General features: G+C 34.2%; 2 protein-coding genes across 2 annotated transcripts; both read left to right on the plus strand.

Moving 5' to 3' along the window:
* Positions 1–235: 235 nt before the first annotated feature.
* Positions 236–8,024, plus strand: LOC129894277 (uncharacterized). Its single transcript, XM_055969889.1, has 5 exons — positions 236–389; positions 1,566–1,704; positions 5,100–5,199; positions 7,343–7,426; positions 7,531–8,024. Exons 1-5 carry the CDS (start codon positions 356–358, stop codon positions 7,663–7,665), a joined length of 492 nt encoding a protein of 163 aa, XP_055825864.1. The 5' UTR covers positions 236–355; the 3' UTR covers positions 7,666–8,024.
* A 372-nt stretch (positions 8,025–8,396) lies between these two features.
* On the plus strand, positions 8,397–12,574 carry LOC129894278 (uncharacterized). Its single transcript, XM_055969890.1, has 6 exons — positions 8,397–9,203; positions 10,280–10,357; positions 10,516–10,591; positions 11,083–11,156; positions 11,248–11,318; positions 12,119–12,574. The coding sequence occupies exons 1-6, from the start codon at positions 9,168–9,170 to the stop codon at positions 12,159–12,161; spliced, it is 378 nt and encodes a 125-aa protein (XP_055825865.1). The 5' UTR covers positions 8,397–9,167; the 3' UTR covers positions 12,162–12,574.
* Positions 12,575–15,915: the final 3,341 nt, after the last annotated feature.

A 15,915-nucleotide genomic window follows, 5' to 3' on the forward strand; every position in this document is an offset into this window, starting at 1 on the left:
GAAGGGAAAAAAATGAAAAAGAAAAAATGGATTAGTTTAGGGATTAAATATTTAAAAATGAAAAAAAAATACCCAAATTCCTCTATTCTTGTTCCTTCTTCTTATTATTATTTTATTTATTTCTAATGGACACAATTCCTTAAATTTTTATCTGCTCCGTTGAAAATGGCTTATATGGTTTGCTTTGCATCATATTATTCAAAAATTGAAAAAGCAGTTTTCTATTTTATTTAAAACATATTTGTCGTTGAATTACTATCCCTCTAAAATCTAAATAGAAGTAGAAAACACAAAAGCCTCAATTTTTTCACTCTTTTGTATCTACTGCTAAGCCTCTTCTCTCTTTCTTCCTATCATGGCGACCGGCGCTACCCCCTTTTCTTTTTCAGGTACCATCGCCGGCGACTATTTTTCTATTGATAAGATAATTCCGGGAAATGATAATACTTTTTTTTCTGGTTATTTTCGGATAAAATTTCGTAAATGCGTTATAGTTGCTCGAAACAAAAATCCAATGAGTGAATCTCGAAATTATTAACGTTTCATTTATTTACGTTATCTTCTTTTGTTGTATGGATCTTCGCTGTGATTATGAACTGCCAATAGTTGGGTAGGATTTATAGGAACATTGATATTGGTGTTGGTGAGATTGATTTCTTTTGTTTTTGATAACCGTATTGTTTGGGCCAGCTCCTCAACTAATTATACATGATACCTGTCATCTTCCATTAGCAATAGCTACTAAGTGACTCTTTCCACGGCTAGAACAAATGCAAAAAAATCACCTAGTATTTTGCCTTTGCTGGGATTTGAACCTGAGATCTTACTGTGCTCAAGACCAATAAGCCACACCTTTAAAGTTGTGCTCATCTATATATGTTGTTTTTTTACGTTATTTCTGATTCTTGCAATTCGATTAGCTCTAGAGCCTTCATGTAACTTGCTTGGTGGAGTTCACTGCGACCCTTAAATTCATTCACAGTACTGAAAAATACTTGAGGTGTTTATTGTGCAGTGCATTAGAAATACTGCATCTGACCAGTGACTTCCCCTGTGTGATTATTTCTAACTTTCTCTGTCTCTTGGTCTCGTTTTTGGAGTTTTAAAAGTTTAATTAGAGCTAATCTGACTTTTAAGTATAGCCTTCAAGGTTCAGAATGGTAAATATAGGGTTTTTGTTTATGACATATAGAGATGCCTGATGGCTGCATATTGTTTGTCATGAGAATATAGTGATTCTCATCCTTCCAAGATATGTTCTTTTGGTATCGTGCCCTGGGGTTGTAGTTTTGATTTGCATTTTTGGAGTCCCCTGAATTGGTTCATCATGTACTTACTTTACTGGGAAAAGAATTTAAAAAATGATATTCTTTTGGATATCCTTTTCTGGTTGTACTGTGTGATTGAGGAGAATGCCAAGAACCTCTGGTTGTATTGATTGGTGAAGTGACAGTATATTAATGTGGCAACAAATCTCTGTGAACTAGGGATGTTGTTTACTTTTTTTTGCCTGATATTAGGAGTTTCCATTTGAGATGCTTCCCTTTTCTCCCCTTCTAAATTAGGTGCAACACATGTCAAAGCATGCGAACCTTGGTCTGCAAAGTCCTCCTCGTTTGTCAAGACACCTATGGTGGCTATTCAGAGGAAATCAAACTCTCAAGGAACTAAAGCTGCCAAGTTATCTATTCGTGCAAACTACAGGTATTCCATTTTTGTATGCTTATATCCTACTCACTACTTATTAAGAAACAAATCTGTTGATGATTATCTTAATGAATTGAGACCATTTGCGGTTAATCTGGTTTGTGCTTAGTTTTTAGCTTGATCATGATTGATAAGCCCAAATATAGCTAATGGCTGTTACTAGTGTAATAAATAAGAGGAGTGACTGACTAGCAATGTTTCTTCAATTCTTCCTCTAATTTTTTGTTAAGAGTATGGTGGAGTCCCTAGAACTGGATGAATTTTTAATACGAAGTGTAATGGATGTCTTGTTCCTTTCAAGGGGGGTCTTTCTGATATTTATATAACTTTGCATATTCTTTTGGTGCCCTGAGTTACAAGCATATAGATTTATTCTTAACTGTTTTAAGTTAGAGTTTCTTCTCCCATGTCCTCTTTAATTTTTCATTTCCGTAAAGATGTTGGGCAGCATCTGGTGCCTTTGGTTTGATTTGTGGTTAACATGTTTGGCAATTTAGGGAGTAAGAGGAAATTAAACAACATATTTATATTCGCAAAGTGACAAAGTGTGATGCAACTCTTTTTGTTTGATATAATACAATCTCCTTTTTCTGTTCCCATCTGGCATAATTGGTAGAGCTTTATTTGTCTTAAAACTTCTGGTGTTAACTCCACCTTGCACGTTTTTTACTCAGCTATCTATTTGTTGCTACTATAATCAACTTTTGGTTATTGTTCTCACCAGTCCTTTTGGTTCCTCCTTACGGAAAAGCCACGATACTTGAGCATTTAATGTCTGCCACTCTGTAATTCTTCTTCATTATTTACTATTAAATGTTCATGTCAGCAGGCGTGATAAGATCTTTGGATATTTGCAAGTACCAAACGGTTTACATTCTAGACAGATCAGCTCCTTTCCTTTTTATGCTCATAGGTTCTTGTTCCGAAAGGAATAATCTATATTATCAGCATTTGATGCCTCCATGGACTGCTCTCCCTAGTTGGAAATCAGAACAATTCCTTACTGGAAAGATGCAGTTCTCTTTTTCTCCCAACACTTCACTGCATTCTGCAGAGGTCACTTTACACCCGTTTGTGTTTGTGAATATCTGATTAAATGTTCCCCTCTTATATCTGCCTTGATGAACCATCTCGATAGAAAGCAGTAGGTGCCCTTTTCTGAGAATATATAGGTCTTAGGTGGTCGGTGGTCTGCGTTAAAAGATTTGCCAATTTAGCATTGTCTCAGATTCTTGAATCATTGGTTGCCTTTTGTGCTTCAAATGGTTAATGGAAAAAAGATCCTTTCAAGCACATAATGTGGATAAGCCTCTCTGTGTTGGCCTCCCTGTCACCTTAAGAAGCCGTATGGAGTTAGGGTCTTTCTTTGTCTGCTTAGTTATATTAGAGTACCAAGTGATGAATTAATTGCAGAGGTCCAATGGACAAACCAGATCCTTTTCAGCTGGAGAGTGAAATGATGATGTTCCATTAATGTTCACTGCACTACAATTTGAAATCTTTCCTCGGAAAACCAAAATTTGTTATCTGTTTCTCTCAGTTTGTTGAAAAATTGGACGGTTCGTACAGAGACCACTTTTTTTCTGGCACCATAGTCTGATCCATGCATTGTTTCAAGCATCTGAAGTAAAATGCTTTGGCTAACCCATCTTTCTAGATCTGTAACACATCTCTGTGGAACCAAAAGAAACTTTCAGTTTATGAATCACTTAATCAACCACAAATATCATTGAGAAGTACTTTTAGTGCGGATTTTACACATCTGCACAAGTGTCTTATTTGCACTTTTTAAATTGTTTTTTTAACAGGATTAATTATCGTCATCATGGTTGTTGTTGTTGTTGTTTTGCATTAGAGAGAAAATGGAACTCTTTTTCAACTTTGGTATCACTCCAATAACTTCATGGAGCTTGTTTAAGCTAGCATTTTGGTTCATAATGGAAGGATGCCGAGCTTGTTACTTTTTAAATGCATAAGTTTCCAACAATAATTGGTTGTGATTTTTAATATATGCTGTCCAGCAGAGTCATGTCCTCAAAATCGTTGGGCCACTGGAAGTGTCCGTCATTTTCTCCAATGGAAGCTTTTTCCTCGCGTTCTCATTTTATTCTAACCAACAAAATGGGAACAGTAGGTTCATTTGCATCATATATGATATCATGATGATAAAAATTTGCTAGAAACGCCAATTGTGAGGTCAATTGAAGGAAATGATGAAAGACGTTGGTCTAAAACTATAATGAAAGAAAAAGAAACAATTTAGGGAAGCAAATCACAGATGATGGTGTAACTAAAAACTTACATACAACCATTGGTTGAAGTAACACAAGATCCACAGAATGGGATGGAAGACTTTGTGAAATCAATATTCTAAACTTTCCAAGGGTTGGTCTAGTGGTCAATGAAGTCAATTCAAATCCGAGACAAAAAAACACTAGGTGAGATTTTCTTACCAGCCTAAGTTTTGGTGCTTAAAGTTACATGGTTCCTATGCGGGTGGAAGGTAGGTGGTATCCAGTGAAATAGTCGAGGTGCACACAAATTGGCTCCGACTCCATCATTAATCGTTATTTTAAAAAAAAATTCTAAACTTGTTTGATTGAAGTTCTTTGGCTTTTGATTTTGCATGGAGATATCAATTCCAAGTAGATTTCTTGTCCTTCAATCTAATTATGATTCAATTATCTGGAGATGGTAGAGGATGATGACAGATGCGTTGGGAGAAATAAGAGCTCTTGAAAGTGCAATGTGAGATAGAGTGAGTGTAAAAGGAAGAAACTGATGATTGTGAAACTTCTGTTGGTGGCTGAACTTCAAATCGTCTTTTGAGTAGGATTCTCCAATTTTATGCCCCGTGACGTTTTGTTAGTGAGGAAAGCTTGAAGGTAATTTCGGCTTTAGAAATTGAGGAGACACCAAGGACGTCACTCTTGTTGCTGGGGCTTTACTTCTTATATCTAAAGATGATATATTACGACAAATGTTACATTTAGAAGCTTACTTCTCACTTCTTTTTTTCGTTTTGGATAAGTATCAAGTTTCTACTTATATTTAGTTGAAGTAGAGGAAGTTGTTTCATCCCTATTCCTTAATTTATTTATAGTTATTCTGAATTTATCTGTAGCCTATTAACTTGTGAAGGTTTTATGATCCCAGATGTGAAATTAATATGATATTTCATGTCTAACTTGGTAAGTGAGGGTACACTTCCTGTTTAAATTGGCAATAATAAACACGGCTCCTTTCAGCATATGATATTGCTGAGTCATTTTCCTCCATGCCTTTTAGTTAGTTGTCCAATCATATGAAAGGATTTCAATTTCTGAAGTTGTTTTCACTGATCTGTCCATGTATGCTCAACTGGTATGTTCAATTTTGCCTGTTGAATGCAGTGATCAAAGAGATGGAGGTGGCAGTGGTGGTGATTTTGTTGCTGGTTTCCTTTTGGGAGGTGCAATCTTTGGGACACTTGGCTATATTTTTGCTCCACAGGTATCAACTTGATTTCTGATTCCACAACACTGATGTGATTGTTAGGTATGGTAAACATTGTTGCCTACTTGTTTCTTACTCTCTGGGTCAAAGAATTCCTGCTGAGTATGTGTGTGCCCATACTAAGATGATTCCTGTGTTTTTTTTCATAATGAAGCATGCAGCAGCTATTGTTTTGAGCAGGTTATGGTTACTGATCTTTCAACAAATATTAAGCGTCAGGGTGCATATGATGCATATGATGTAATATCATCTTGGTCTATCATCTCTTGTTAACAAATCCTGTACATGTTAGTTTTTTCAATATAGTAATAAAGCTAGAATCTTATGTAGTGCTTCAGGTTTTTTAGTTAGTGAAGTATTGTCTACAACAACAACAACAACAACAACAACCCAGTGAAATCCTACAACGTGATGTTTGGGGAGGGTAAAGTGTACGCAGACCTTACTCCTACCAAGGTAGGACGGCTGTTTCCGAAAGACCCTCGGCTCAATAAAAACATAAAAGCATAAAAGCATAGAAAAAGGTTAGATAAGGCATATATGGGAGAGCAAATAACGAGAGCGGCAGAAATAAAATAGAATAATCAAAGTACAGAAAGTGATAGATAATAACAGAAATCAGAGCACAAGAAATTATAGTGCGCTAATGCGCCTACTAATAAGTAAGAATAACGAGACTGTACTAGCCTTCTACCCTAATGTGGGTCCTAGTGGAGTATTGTCTGGAGTTTAATATTCATGGTTTGCTCCAACGGTACTCTCTATTCCCTTTTTTTTGTGTATGCGCGAGAGGGGGGGGGGGGGTTAGAAGTCCTCTCTATTTCTTGTTGGACTTTAGTTTATGCTTTATATGTGTGATTATCTATATGCTTCTTATATAATATGAGCAATCATAATTCATAGATATGTGTTTTTGTCAACAACGTTGGAGATTGCTGCATGGAACTTTTCTCTTATGAAAGTAGCATGTGAAATCTGCAAAACTCCAATTTGTTAGTTAAGTGAATTGTTTCCTAGTTAGCAGTTTTTAAACAAATTAAAGATTGGTAGGTTCATCTCTTCAAAACTGAGTTGGCAGTGCAGGGATTAGAGGAGGATAAACTAATGTCTCCATTTTGAAACACTGGGTTGAGTTCTTTCATCATCATTTTGATGTCATTTCTGAATTGAGATGGCTAGAACATTCAAATTTATTAGGGTATGACTAAAAAGAAAGATTACTTAGCAATGGTTGGCGAGCATTGAGTTTCCGAGTATCATCTCTCAATGCACATTGGATTTGTTGAATAAGAAAATCAGCAAGTTATGTAGTGCATGTGTGATTCTTTGGTGTAAATATCCTACATATTTACTGCGCATCAATGCTAACATGTGTTAAAAATGTGCATTTATCCTCTTTGGAAAGCTAATTTTCAACTTTACTAAACAATTTATTTGGAATTACCTCTTGTAAGGGGCTCCTATGAAAGTGTGAGTTTTCTGAATGGAGTATACAACAACAACAACAACAACAACCCAGTGAAATCCCACATCGTAGGGTCTGGGGAGGGTGGAGTGTACGCAGACCTGACTCCTACCAATGTAGGACGGCTGTTTCCGAAAGACCCTCGGCTCAATAAAAACATAGAAAAAGGTCAGACAGGAATATTAGAGTAAATCAGTAGATGACGAAAACGGTCCAAACAGTAGTATAATCAAAACACAAAAAACAGTAGATATTATTATTAGATAATAACATAAAGGGCAGCCCGGTGCACTTAAGCTCCCGCTATGCGCAGGGTCCGGGGAAGGGCCCGACCACAAGGGTCTGTTGTACGCAGTCTTACCTCATTATTAGATAATAACATAAATAACATAAATAACATACGTCAGAGTACAGGAAATCATAGTGCGTTAATACGCCTACGAGTAAGGAAGAATAAAACAACTATGTACTAGCCTTCTACCCTAATATGTGTCCTCCACACCCTCCTATCCAGGGTCATGTCCTCGTTAAGCCGTAAATGCGTCATGTCCTGTCTAATGACCTCTCCCCAATAACTAATAAATATGTGTGATGCTTGTTATCTCTCATAAGTCATAACCCTTCCTTTTGCTAACACAGTTTTCTGTTATCTTTTCACTGGCCTTCTGTTATTAGATACGGAGGTCATTGCTCAATGAAGATGAAGATGGTTTCCGGAGAGCCAAGCGACCAATGTACTATTATGATGAAGGTTTAGAGGTGATAATGATATTCTTTTGCTTTACAGTTCTGTATCCGAATAACACTTTTCCTATATTGGCTGGTAGGCTTATAAATTTTGTTCTATCACTTGTTGTATGCAGAAAACTAGGCAGACTTTGAACAATAAACTAGATCAGCTGAACAGCGCCATTGACAAAGTATCTTCAGGGTTGAGAGGTGGCAACAAAATGCCTTCAGTGCCCGTTGAGACTGATCCAGAAGAAGCTAGTATGTGAGAACTGTCTTGTTCCTCTTTATGATCGATCATAGGACTACACAAAGGAGGAAATTTGGGGATATTAAAACAGTAAAAGGATCATGAATTTTCTAGTATTATCAGATTTTTATTGCCTTCTGAATCTTTTGGAGAGGTTTCATTATGGAACTTGAAAGAAAAAAGAACAAAATATGATTTTCCAGCAGAGATAAAGCTTTTGCTTGGCAGATGTCTTCCTATCCTGCCCCTCTTGCACCCTCAAATTTATGAGTGAAAACTAGTTTTTCACCTGAATAGTCCTCGAATTCGTATTTTAATTCTTCAAGCATTGAATTTAAGCATTTGCAAATATTGAAGAGAAGTACTTGAATTGTTGAATTGATAGTTGATGTCCTAAAGAATTTGTGGAGGTTATAGCCTCTGGGTGTTGCCCTTCAAAGCCAATGATGAGGCATTTGGTTGTATTTGACACTAACACACAAATAGCCAAAATATTTATGGTATCTGGACCATAATGATCCCCCTGCATTGTGGACCATTACGTATCACGAGCCAAAATTTTATTAGTCCAATTTTCAAGAACTGGAAGAAATGTTCGACTGGTAATGTTATGATAAATATCACATTGATTAAAACTTTGAAGTTAAAGTTTTCTTTTCGAGGAAGGAATTTTTAAAATATCAGAAAGGATAAATTGAGGTAAAAAACTTCTAAATTTATAATAGTTGTAGCCGTTATTTGACATCTGTACTGAGGCTGACTATCAAAAATAACTATCATTTATGTTGAGGCTCTACTATCAAGAACAACTACCACTTATGTTGAGGCTCGACTATCAAAACAATTACCACTTATGTTGAGGCTCGACTAATCGGGAGATAAAACACTCTTTATCAAAAATAACTATTAGACCAGATTCCCCCCACCCCACCCTACCTTTCCTATCCCATATCCAGTTCTTTGCTGGTCTATTTTGTGACTATCCAAACTGAAGATTTATTTCTTTGTAGAAGTAGGAATAGGAAAATTAGGGATTGTAAATTGATTAAAAAAAAATTGAATTGAATTTCTTCTTCTCTATCTAAAGCACACATACTCATTCTCTTTCTCTCTCTATTATTCTTGCTATAGGATTCTTTTTTTCAAAGGAAATTCTTGATCTTTCACCTCTCTAAGGAGCCCTAATTTACCCTAGTCTTCCTATCAATTTGATTGAATTCTAGTAACAAATTTAAGAGAGAAATTATCATAAAGTTAATAACTTTAAGGAGGAAAAAAAGAAAGAATCTCCAAAAACAAAGCGAATTCTTCTCTTAATTGAGTGTCTCTGTCATCAGTTTGTCTGTTTCTCACTTTCTTTTTTCCTCAGCGGCCTTCAAATTTCAACCATGTTTTTCATGGGATGAAAATCTCAGATACTCAAAAAGATAATTGAGCCATTTGCATTTTGTCCTTTTTTTTTTGTGAAATGTTTTGCAATATCTCCTGAAGTAGCAGTAAAGAACAAATTTTGGCAGCCATATGGAGGATGATAATAAGACCACCTACAAATACAAGGTAATCTTCGTCTTCAATTTCATTTTCCTTTTTCTTTCTCCTCACCTGTGTTTAATTCACCTTTTTCTCCCTTGTGTTTTTCCTTTTTATTGAGCAAAACTGTATCTAGATTCATTGTAGTTTGCACCATTTCATTTTCTATGTCCATAATCAAGCAATTGCTTCAGAATAATTTGTTGTTAATAAAGTTGCAATCTTTTTATGTTGGAAGACTAATTCAAAGTTGGAGTTGGAAACCTAAGTTGTTTAGGACTTGGTATTTGCTAGTTTCTTTAATTCATGTAAGAATTTTGTTTTCCAGTTTCTAGTAAAAGTAGGTCTGGTAGTGTTGCTAGCTATTTTAATGTGTGAACTGTAAAGATCATTCAGGGATGTATTGAGATTCATGAATAAGTAGATTATTTTCCATCATTTTAGAACTGATCCATTTCCTTCACAGACCACTGCAGAAAAAGAAGCAACAAAATGCTTTAACAAAACCTCCCTTTGAAACGAGTGTTCTCATTGGAAAAGGTTCTATAGTTTTCAGTTTTAAGTTTTCTCTTTGTCGATTATTTTTGGATTTTCTCTACTGATTTAATTAAAATCAACCATTGGCATTATATTCAATGCGTTTTAGGTCACTCATTGTTTATGATTTTGGCAAGGGAATTGTTGAACCCCCTGTCATATAAGAAAATTATAATGTAGGTAAAGGGGGTTCAAAATTTGTTTAAGTAGCAAGTTTAAATCTCAGCTATGACATTCTTGTATTTTCTGAATCCTGTTATATAAATTTCTGGCGTTGCGCCTGTATTCTTACTCTTAACCAAAAAGGAAATGTATGGTAGTATTAATATGATAAGGTTTCCTCTAAAGAATCATTGGCAGTTTTATTGGTGGCTAAGATTTGAGTAGTGTTGGGGTTTTCTTGTTCATCCTTAATATGACTGTCATATAGGAACTAGCATATGTATTCTGTCGTAAGGAAATTCTTTTCTTTCCAATATTTTATCTGTAAAGGATTATGGATTGTCATATGTTTTACTAATTTTACTTGATGATCTCATGACGGTATACTTTTTGCTTGTTCTAAGGATTATTACAAGGTTCTTGAAGTAGAATATGATGCATCCGATGAGAAGATCAGATTAAACTATAGGAAACTTGCACTGGTTAGTCATCCATATTTCATCGAGCAGCACCTGCTACAGCTCCTCTATTTTTGAGTTCTCTCTATGTTTCGTCCTCTCTCTTTGTGCAAGCTCGCATTTATTTAAGGGAGCGTGTTCCTGACTGCAGTCATATCATTCACGTTGATTGACATGCGCAGAAGTGGCATCCTGACAAACACAAGTGTAACGATGCAGCAACCACTAAATTTCAAGAGATTAATGAAGCTTATTCGGGTAGTTATTTTAATTTTGGGCATAATAATTTCATATATCCCTTGCCACATGATGCTGATAATTGTTACTTGTCCTGTATGATTTAGCTAGAATTTAATCTGATCTATATTTTCACCATTAACACCATGTGATGTCTTATTCCGCCTAAATGTTGAAAGAAACAATGGTTTATATGTTGTTTGCTTGAAGTAGCTTTATATTGAATGTATCGCCTACATCAAATTCTCCCAATAAATTTCTCATTGTCTATCAATCTTTATATCGAGTTCTGATCCTAAAATCTATCTGTGTACCTATTTTAAAATTAGAAATTCGATAGTTTTGGAGGCCTACTTCCTTTTCATTATACTTGTTGCACAATGTTTTTTGAAATTTTAAACTGAAGAAATCCTGGAGCCCTATGTGGAGCATAACAATGTATAGTTAATGAGAGATTATTCACTGCTTACATTATGCAGTCACTAATAGCTACCAATTTACATCCATTTCAGTGTTAAGTGATCCTGATAAGAGACTTGACTATGATCTAAATGGAAACTATGAGATAAATAATTACACCTTGCCAGTAAGGACTTCCACACTTCCATCATGTTAATTTTTTGTTTGAGTTCTGATGCTTTGACACTGCATTCTGACTACTTGGTGTTCGAATACAGGAATATCTAGCCAGATTCAAAGGGATGATACTTACCTGTAATGGGCTTGGTATGAGTCAGGATTCAGTCTGGTGAGTGTTTAGTTCAGATTACTAAATTGATTGATCAATTGGCTCTAAACAATCTGCTGACCCTGAAGGAAAAGAAACTTGGCCAGATTTTTGAAGGACAGCACTTATTTGTACTGTGATTAATTTTTTCTCTCCTTATAAAGAAGCAATACTAGCATTTTCTTTAGAGGACTGGGGGAGGGGTATAAGATGAATTTTCGTCAGTGTGGAATTTAGCAGTTTTCTTAATTTATTATCGTGGTATGCTGCTTTCCAATTTTCATAATGTGTTAAGGTGTTTTGGTAAATCCTAAAATTCTGACAGATTGGTGAATATTCCGAGGGTGTAACAACTCACACACACATTTTCGACAAATTCTTCCTCGTTTTCCTATATGTATTTTTTTAATGAATGGGAAGTGTTTATATACGTGAAACAGAGTTGTTAGCTCAGTGGAAAAGTGATCCATATAGAAGATTGCATTCTCGTCGACTTATTAATATACGTTTGTTGGTGGTCTTTAACATAGTAATAGTGTTCCCAAAATAGGTACTTGGAAAGAGTTAGCCATGACTCGAATAAAAACCTGAGCATTTGACTGACTTTTGATGCTCTTTTGTTTGGATAAAAGCGCTTATTTCTTGGATTTCCGAAAAGATTTACTTATTGTATGTTTACTACATTTAGTGTTGCTTCATGATGTAGCATATCAAGTGGCAACTTTTTGTAGATTTGCTAATCTACTAAAAATGAAATGAGAATCAATTCTAATCCTTTAGTACTTTCATGTCAACACTCTAATCGTGAATTAACCATGCAGGTCAGAGCAATTGACAGAATTTAACAAGTTGACGGACAAATGAAAGTTGGTGGTCATCTTTTTTCTCGTCTTCAGATTCACCGTCTTTCCTATGGTACCTCACTTACCTCTCCCAGATGTTTATGGTAGTATCCTTCTGTTATCGGTGAGATTTATTTCCTAAAGTTAAATATTCATCATCTCGCTCGAAGGTTTTCCAGAGCAACCATGTTATGTGTAACCGACAGGATATCTGTACCTAATATGTCTATGCAACTCAGACAATTTTTACAGTGATCATGATTTTGGTATTTACTGAATTCCCTATAGACATCTTGTAAAATGTAATTTGTGAAACAAGTATACTGGAAGATGTCATTGCTAACTCATTGCCTTCCTCAAGGTTGTATCAATTCACATGTAATATTTAAAGATTGAATCTCACTGAACTTGACATATTAACCAAATTTGATGCCAGAGGCTACTTTTTAAAATATAGAAAGTCTCATCTTTGCTGTTCTTTTCTCAAGAGTCGCAGATAATATGCATTCTTTAATTAAATGTTACTTCTTCAAAAGGAGTTGTGTTATCTTCAGTCGCTTGAATTTTTGATATTCCTTTTTATTTCTCATTAAATGAATGACATTTTCTTCTGGAAATTCTATTTCACCTCTGAGGTAAACATAAGGTCTGCGTACACTAAAGTTCTCATACCCTAGCACCCCCCACACAACTCACCTCCCATCTCTCATCCTCCACCATCTCCACACTCGTTTTTCCTAAATTATATATAACTGTTCTTGTGGTAATATTTTTTGTTTACTTATCAACCATTGAAAAATAAATAAGAAAACAACTTATCTTCTAGAAAAAACATTTTCCTTCCTACCAAACACAACCTAAGTGCTATAGCTTATATAATTTCAAACTTGATCTTACATCTTACCAACTATTTTAGTTTTAAAATTTCCATTCAGTCATGCTAGACTAGAAACTTTTACTGTGTCAAATTCAATATAAATATTTTATTCAAACATTTGCTCTTAATTAAAAACAGCCGCCAAAGCTAAATTGGTTCTACTTTATGGAGTACTATTTTGGGATATACAATATTGTTATTTCTCGGCTATGAGTTCAATTGAATTCAGTAGCTCATGTTCAAATAATGTATCTATATTGAAAATTTGTATTAAATATATATACATATTGAAGTTAGAACTTAGTTATTAATACTTGAAATGATCATTTTAAAATACAGAATTCATAAAAGTTAAATCTTGACTCTATACTTTTAGCGCGCAAGCTAGCCTGAACACAAACTAACTCTTGTTGTCATATTCTTTGTACAAATTAGTGTATACAGCACCTTGGCAAATAGGAAAACAGATTCCAAAATTAGTTTTGCTGACCAGACTTTTGAGTGTTTTATAGAATTCTATTACTTCTAAGTTAGGATGACTTTATTAATGTCTAATTTATTAGCTTAAATAACAACCTCCCCTGGTATGTTAACTTGGGCTACCTTTTTTTATTTACAAATTCAATAGTTGGTAAAAAAAAATAGTTGCAAAATTTGACCCCAGATTTTCCCTTAGTTTCTTTCATGGAAAAATTAGGCAGCATGTAATCATTTAGATTTTACTTACTATACATAGCTATAGTTTTTAAAAGATATGAAACGTGGCTATATTTGAATTTAGAGCAAATACATAATAGCCACACACACTTGTACAATATGTGTTGGTACAACTATTTTGCACGTTTTCAGTTGATACAACTGATATCTGCTTGAATACAGCTTTTTTGTTGATACAACTGATACATGTCTGATACAACTCTTTTGCTTGATATAATAATTATGACTATGTTTCATAAATACCCAAATTAGAACTAAATGTTTTGTAATTACGTTCTAAAATATTGTTATTTATCAAATTTTATCCTCTTTAATTACTTTATCACTTAATTTTAATCTTTTCAAGGTATCAACCTCTTAAGGATAACTTGGATATTTAACAAATGAAAATAGTTCCTATATAGTTCAAGCATCGCTAGTATATTGTCAATGATGATTCATATAGTTGATTTCAATTTAATATTGAGGCAGAATTATTATTATTATTATTATTGTTGCGTCAGTGATGTAAAATATGTGGATTGCACCAAGGGATGACATCATTGTATTATTTTTTATGTACTTAGTTTTATTTAAACAAAATAAATAATTCCTTTTTAAATTACCAAAAATGTCATCATCAGTTAAGGGTCAAGCCTAAACTGAAAAGCATCTAACAAATATATTAATTTGACCTTTTGCTACAATTTGATTCTTCTTGAATCTGTTGCACTGTGTGTGATGCAACACCATATAAGAGTTGGTGCCTGTTAAATTCCTCTACTTCAATTTCCTCTTTTTTTAATAAATTTGTCCCCTCTTGTGCACGCTATTATGTCATTGGTCTGATATTAATCAAAGACATGTCTAGCTTGTAATTTGCGGTTCACACGAATCTAATAAATTTTTGGTATATCTGAGTATACATTAAGAATTTTACTAAATATTTAATTGTGAGTCTAGTTACTATTGAGATCGTTGTAGGATTGCATAAACATTAAATTCCGTATATGCTAATGATTCTCGAACGAACTATGTCATATGTTTGCTTCTCTTATGATATTTTTGCTACTTTTATTTGATAGTATTGCTCTCCCGTTAGAGTATCATTCTAATCACTCAACTAATTTCGCCGTGGAGTGCATTTGGTATAGTTGTAGTTTTGTAGTTGTAACTTCGTCCCCTTGTCCTTCAATAAAGTCGAAATCAACTATTATATTAATTATGTCAAATATAGATTTAGAGGTTCTTACTAGACAGAAGATAAAATAAAAGTCTCACTACTAATTTTTAATTTTAAGCAGGTAGCCGTGATCAAGAATAAATGTTATACTAAAGGTTTGCATCATCTCATAATGAGAATCAATTGCATAAATATTTAAAGAATAGTGATTGACTAACAAAAAATGAAATCATACAGTAATAAACAAAGGACAAGCACAGAAACATATATATCATATAAGCTTAAAGTAATGAAGGTTTAGCATTTTTGTATACTCCATCAACAATTGCCTCTTGAGAGAGTTTAAGAGTCACTCGAGTGTTAATTTCCCACATCAAATTAATACACAATAACAATACTATGCCCGGATAATTTTATAAATAGAGTCTGAAAAAGTTGATGTGAATATCATCTTACCTCTATGTTGTGAAGATACAGGGGTTATTTTCGATAGATCCCTAATAAAGATACAAACATGAAAAATCATAAAATAATTTAACATATATACTCACAATCATAACAGATTTCAAACCTCAATATAGAGTGTTAAAACTAAGTTGACAAAGCCAACTAAAATAATGATTTTTTTAAGTCATTCAACATTCAAAATTTACTTAATTACTTATTTAGATTCGGGACTGACTTGACTAGACTAATTCGAATTCAATATTAATTAATTCAACTAATTAGGATTAAAACTTAATTCTGATAAAGTCGGACGACTCTTCAGTAATCCAAAGTTATGCAAATTTGGATTCAACATTTACTTGATCCCACTAGTTTGGATTCACCCCGAATAAGCTCACTAAAAGGTAAAAGCTTCCCACTGTGTGTTTGATGGCTTTTGATGAATCAATGATGGAACAAACCCTTCCCTAATAGTAATTGCTATTCAATCCGTCTTTGAGAGTAAAATGAATTTTAGAGATTCACACTATTTTTTACGGCTTGGAGTGCCTATTGTATAAGATAAATGTATTT

The sequence above is a fragment of the Solanum dulcamara genome, chromosome 7, assembly GCF_947179165.1.
Source record: "Solanum dulcamara chromosome 7, daSolDulc1.2, whole genome shotgun sequence".
NCBI classification, from domain to species: domain Eukaryota; kingdom Viridiplantae; phylum Streptophyta; class Magnoliopsida; order Solanales; family Solanaceae; genus Solanum; species Solanum dulcamara.

Bases quoted from the DNA above. Each gene is read 5' to 3' on its own strand.
- LOC129894277 (XM_055969889.1), top strand. From the start codon at position 356: ATGGCGACCGGCGCTACCCCCTTTTCTTTTTCAG. The intron at 390-1,565 runs GTACCATCGCCG...CTTCTAAATTAG, and splicing joins TACCCCCTTTTCTTTTTCAG to GTGCAACACATGTCAAAGCA. The intron at 7,427-7,530 runs GTGATAATGATA...TGTTGTATGCAG, and splicing joins ATTATGATGAAGGTTTAGAG to AAAACTAGGCAGACTTTGAA.
- LOC129894278 (XM_055969890.1), top strand. From the start codon at position 9,168: ATGGAGGATGATAATAAGACCACCTACAAATACAAG. The intron at 11,157-11,247 runs GTAAGGACTTCC...GTTCGAATACAG, and splicing joins TAAATAATTACACCTTGCCA to GAATATCTAGCCAGATTCAA. The intron at 11,319-12,118 runs GTGAGTGTTTAG...TTAACCATGCAG, and splicing joins ATGAGTCAGGATTCAGTCTG to GTCAGAGCAATTGACAGAAT.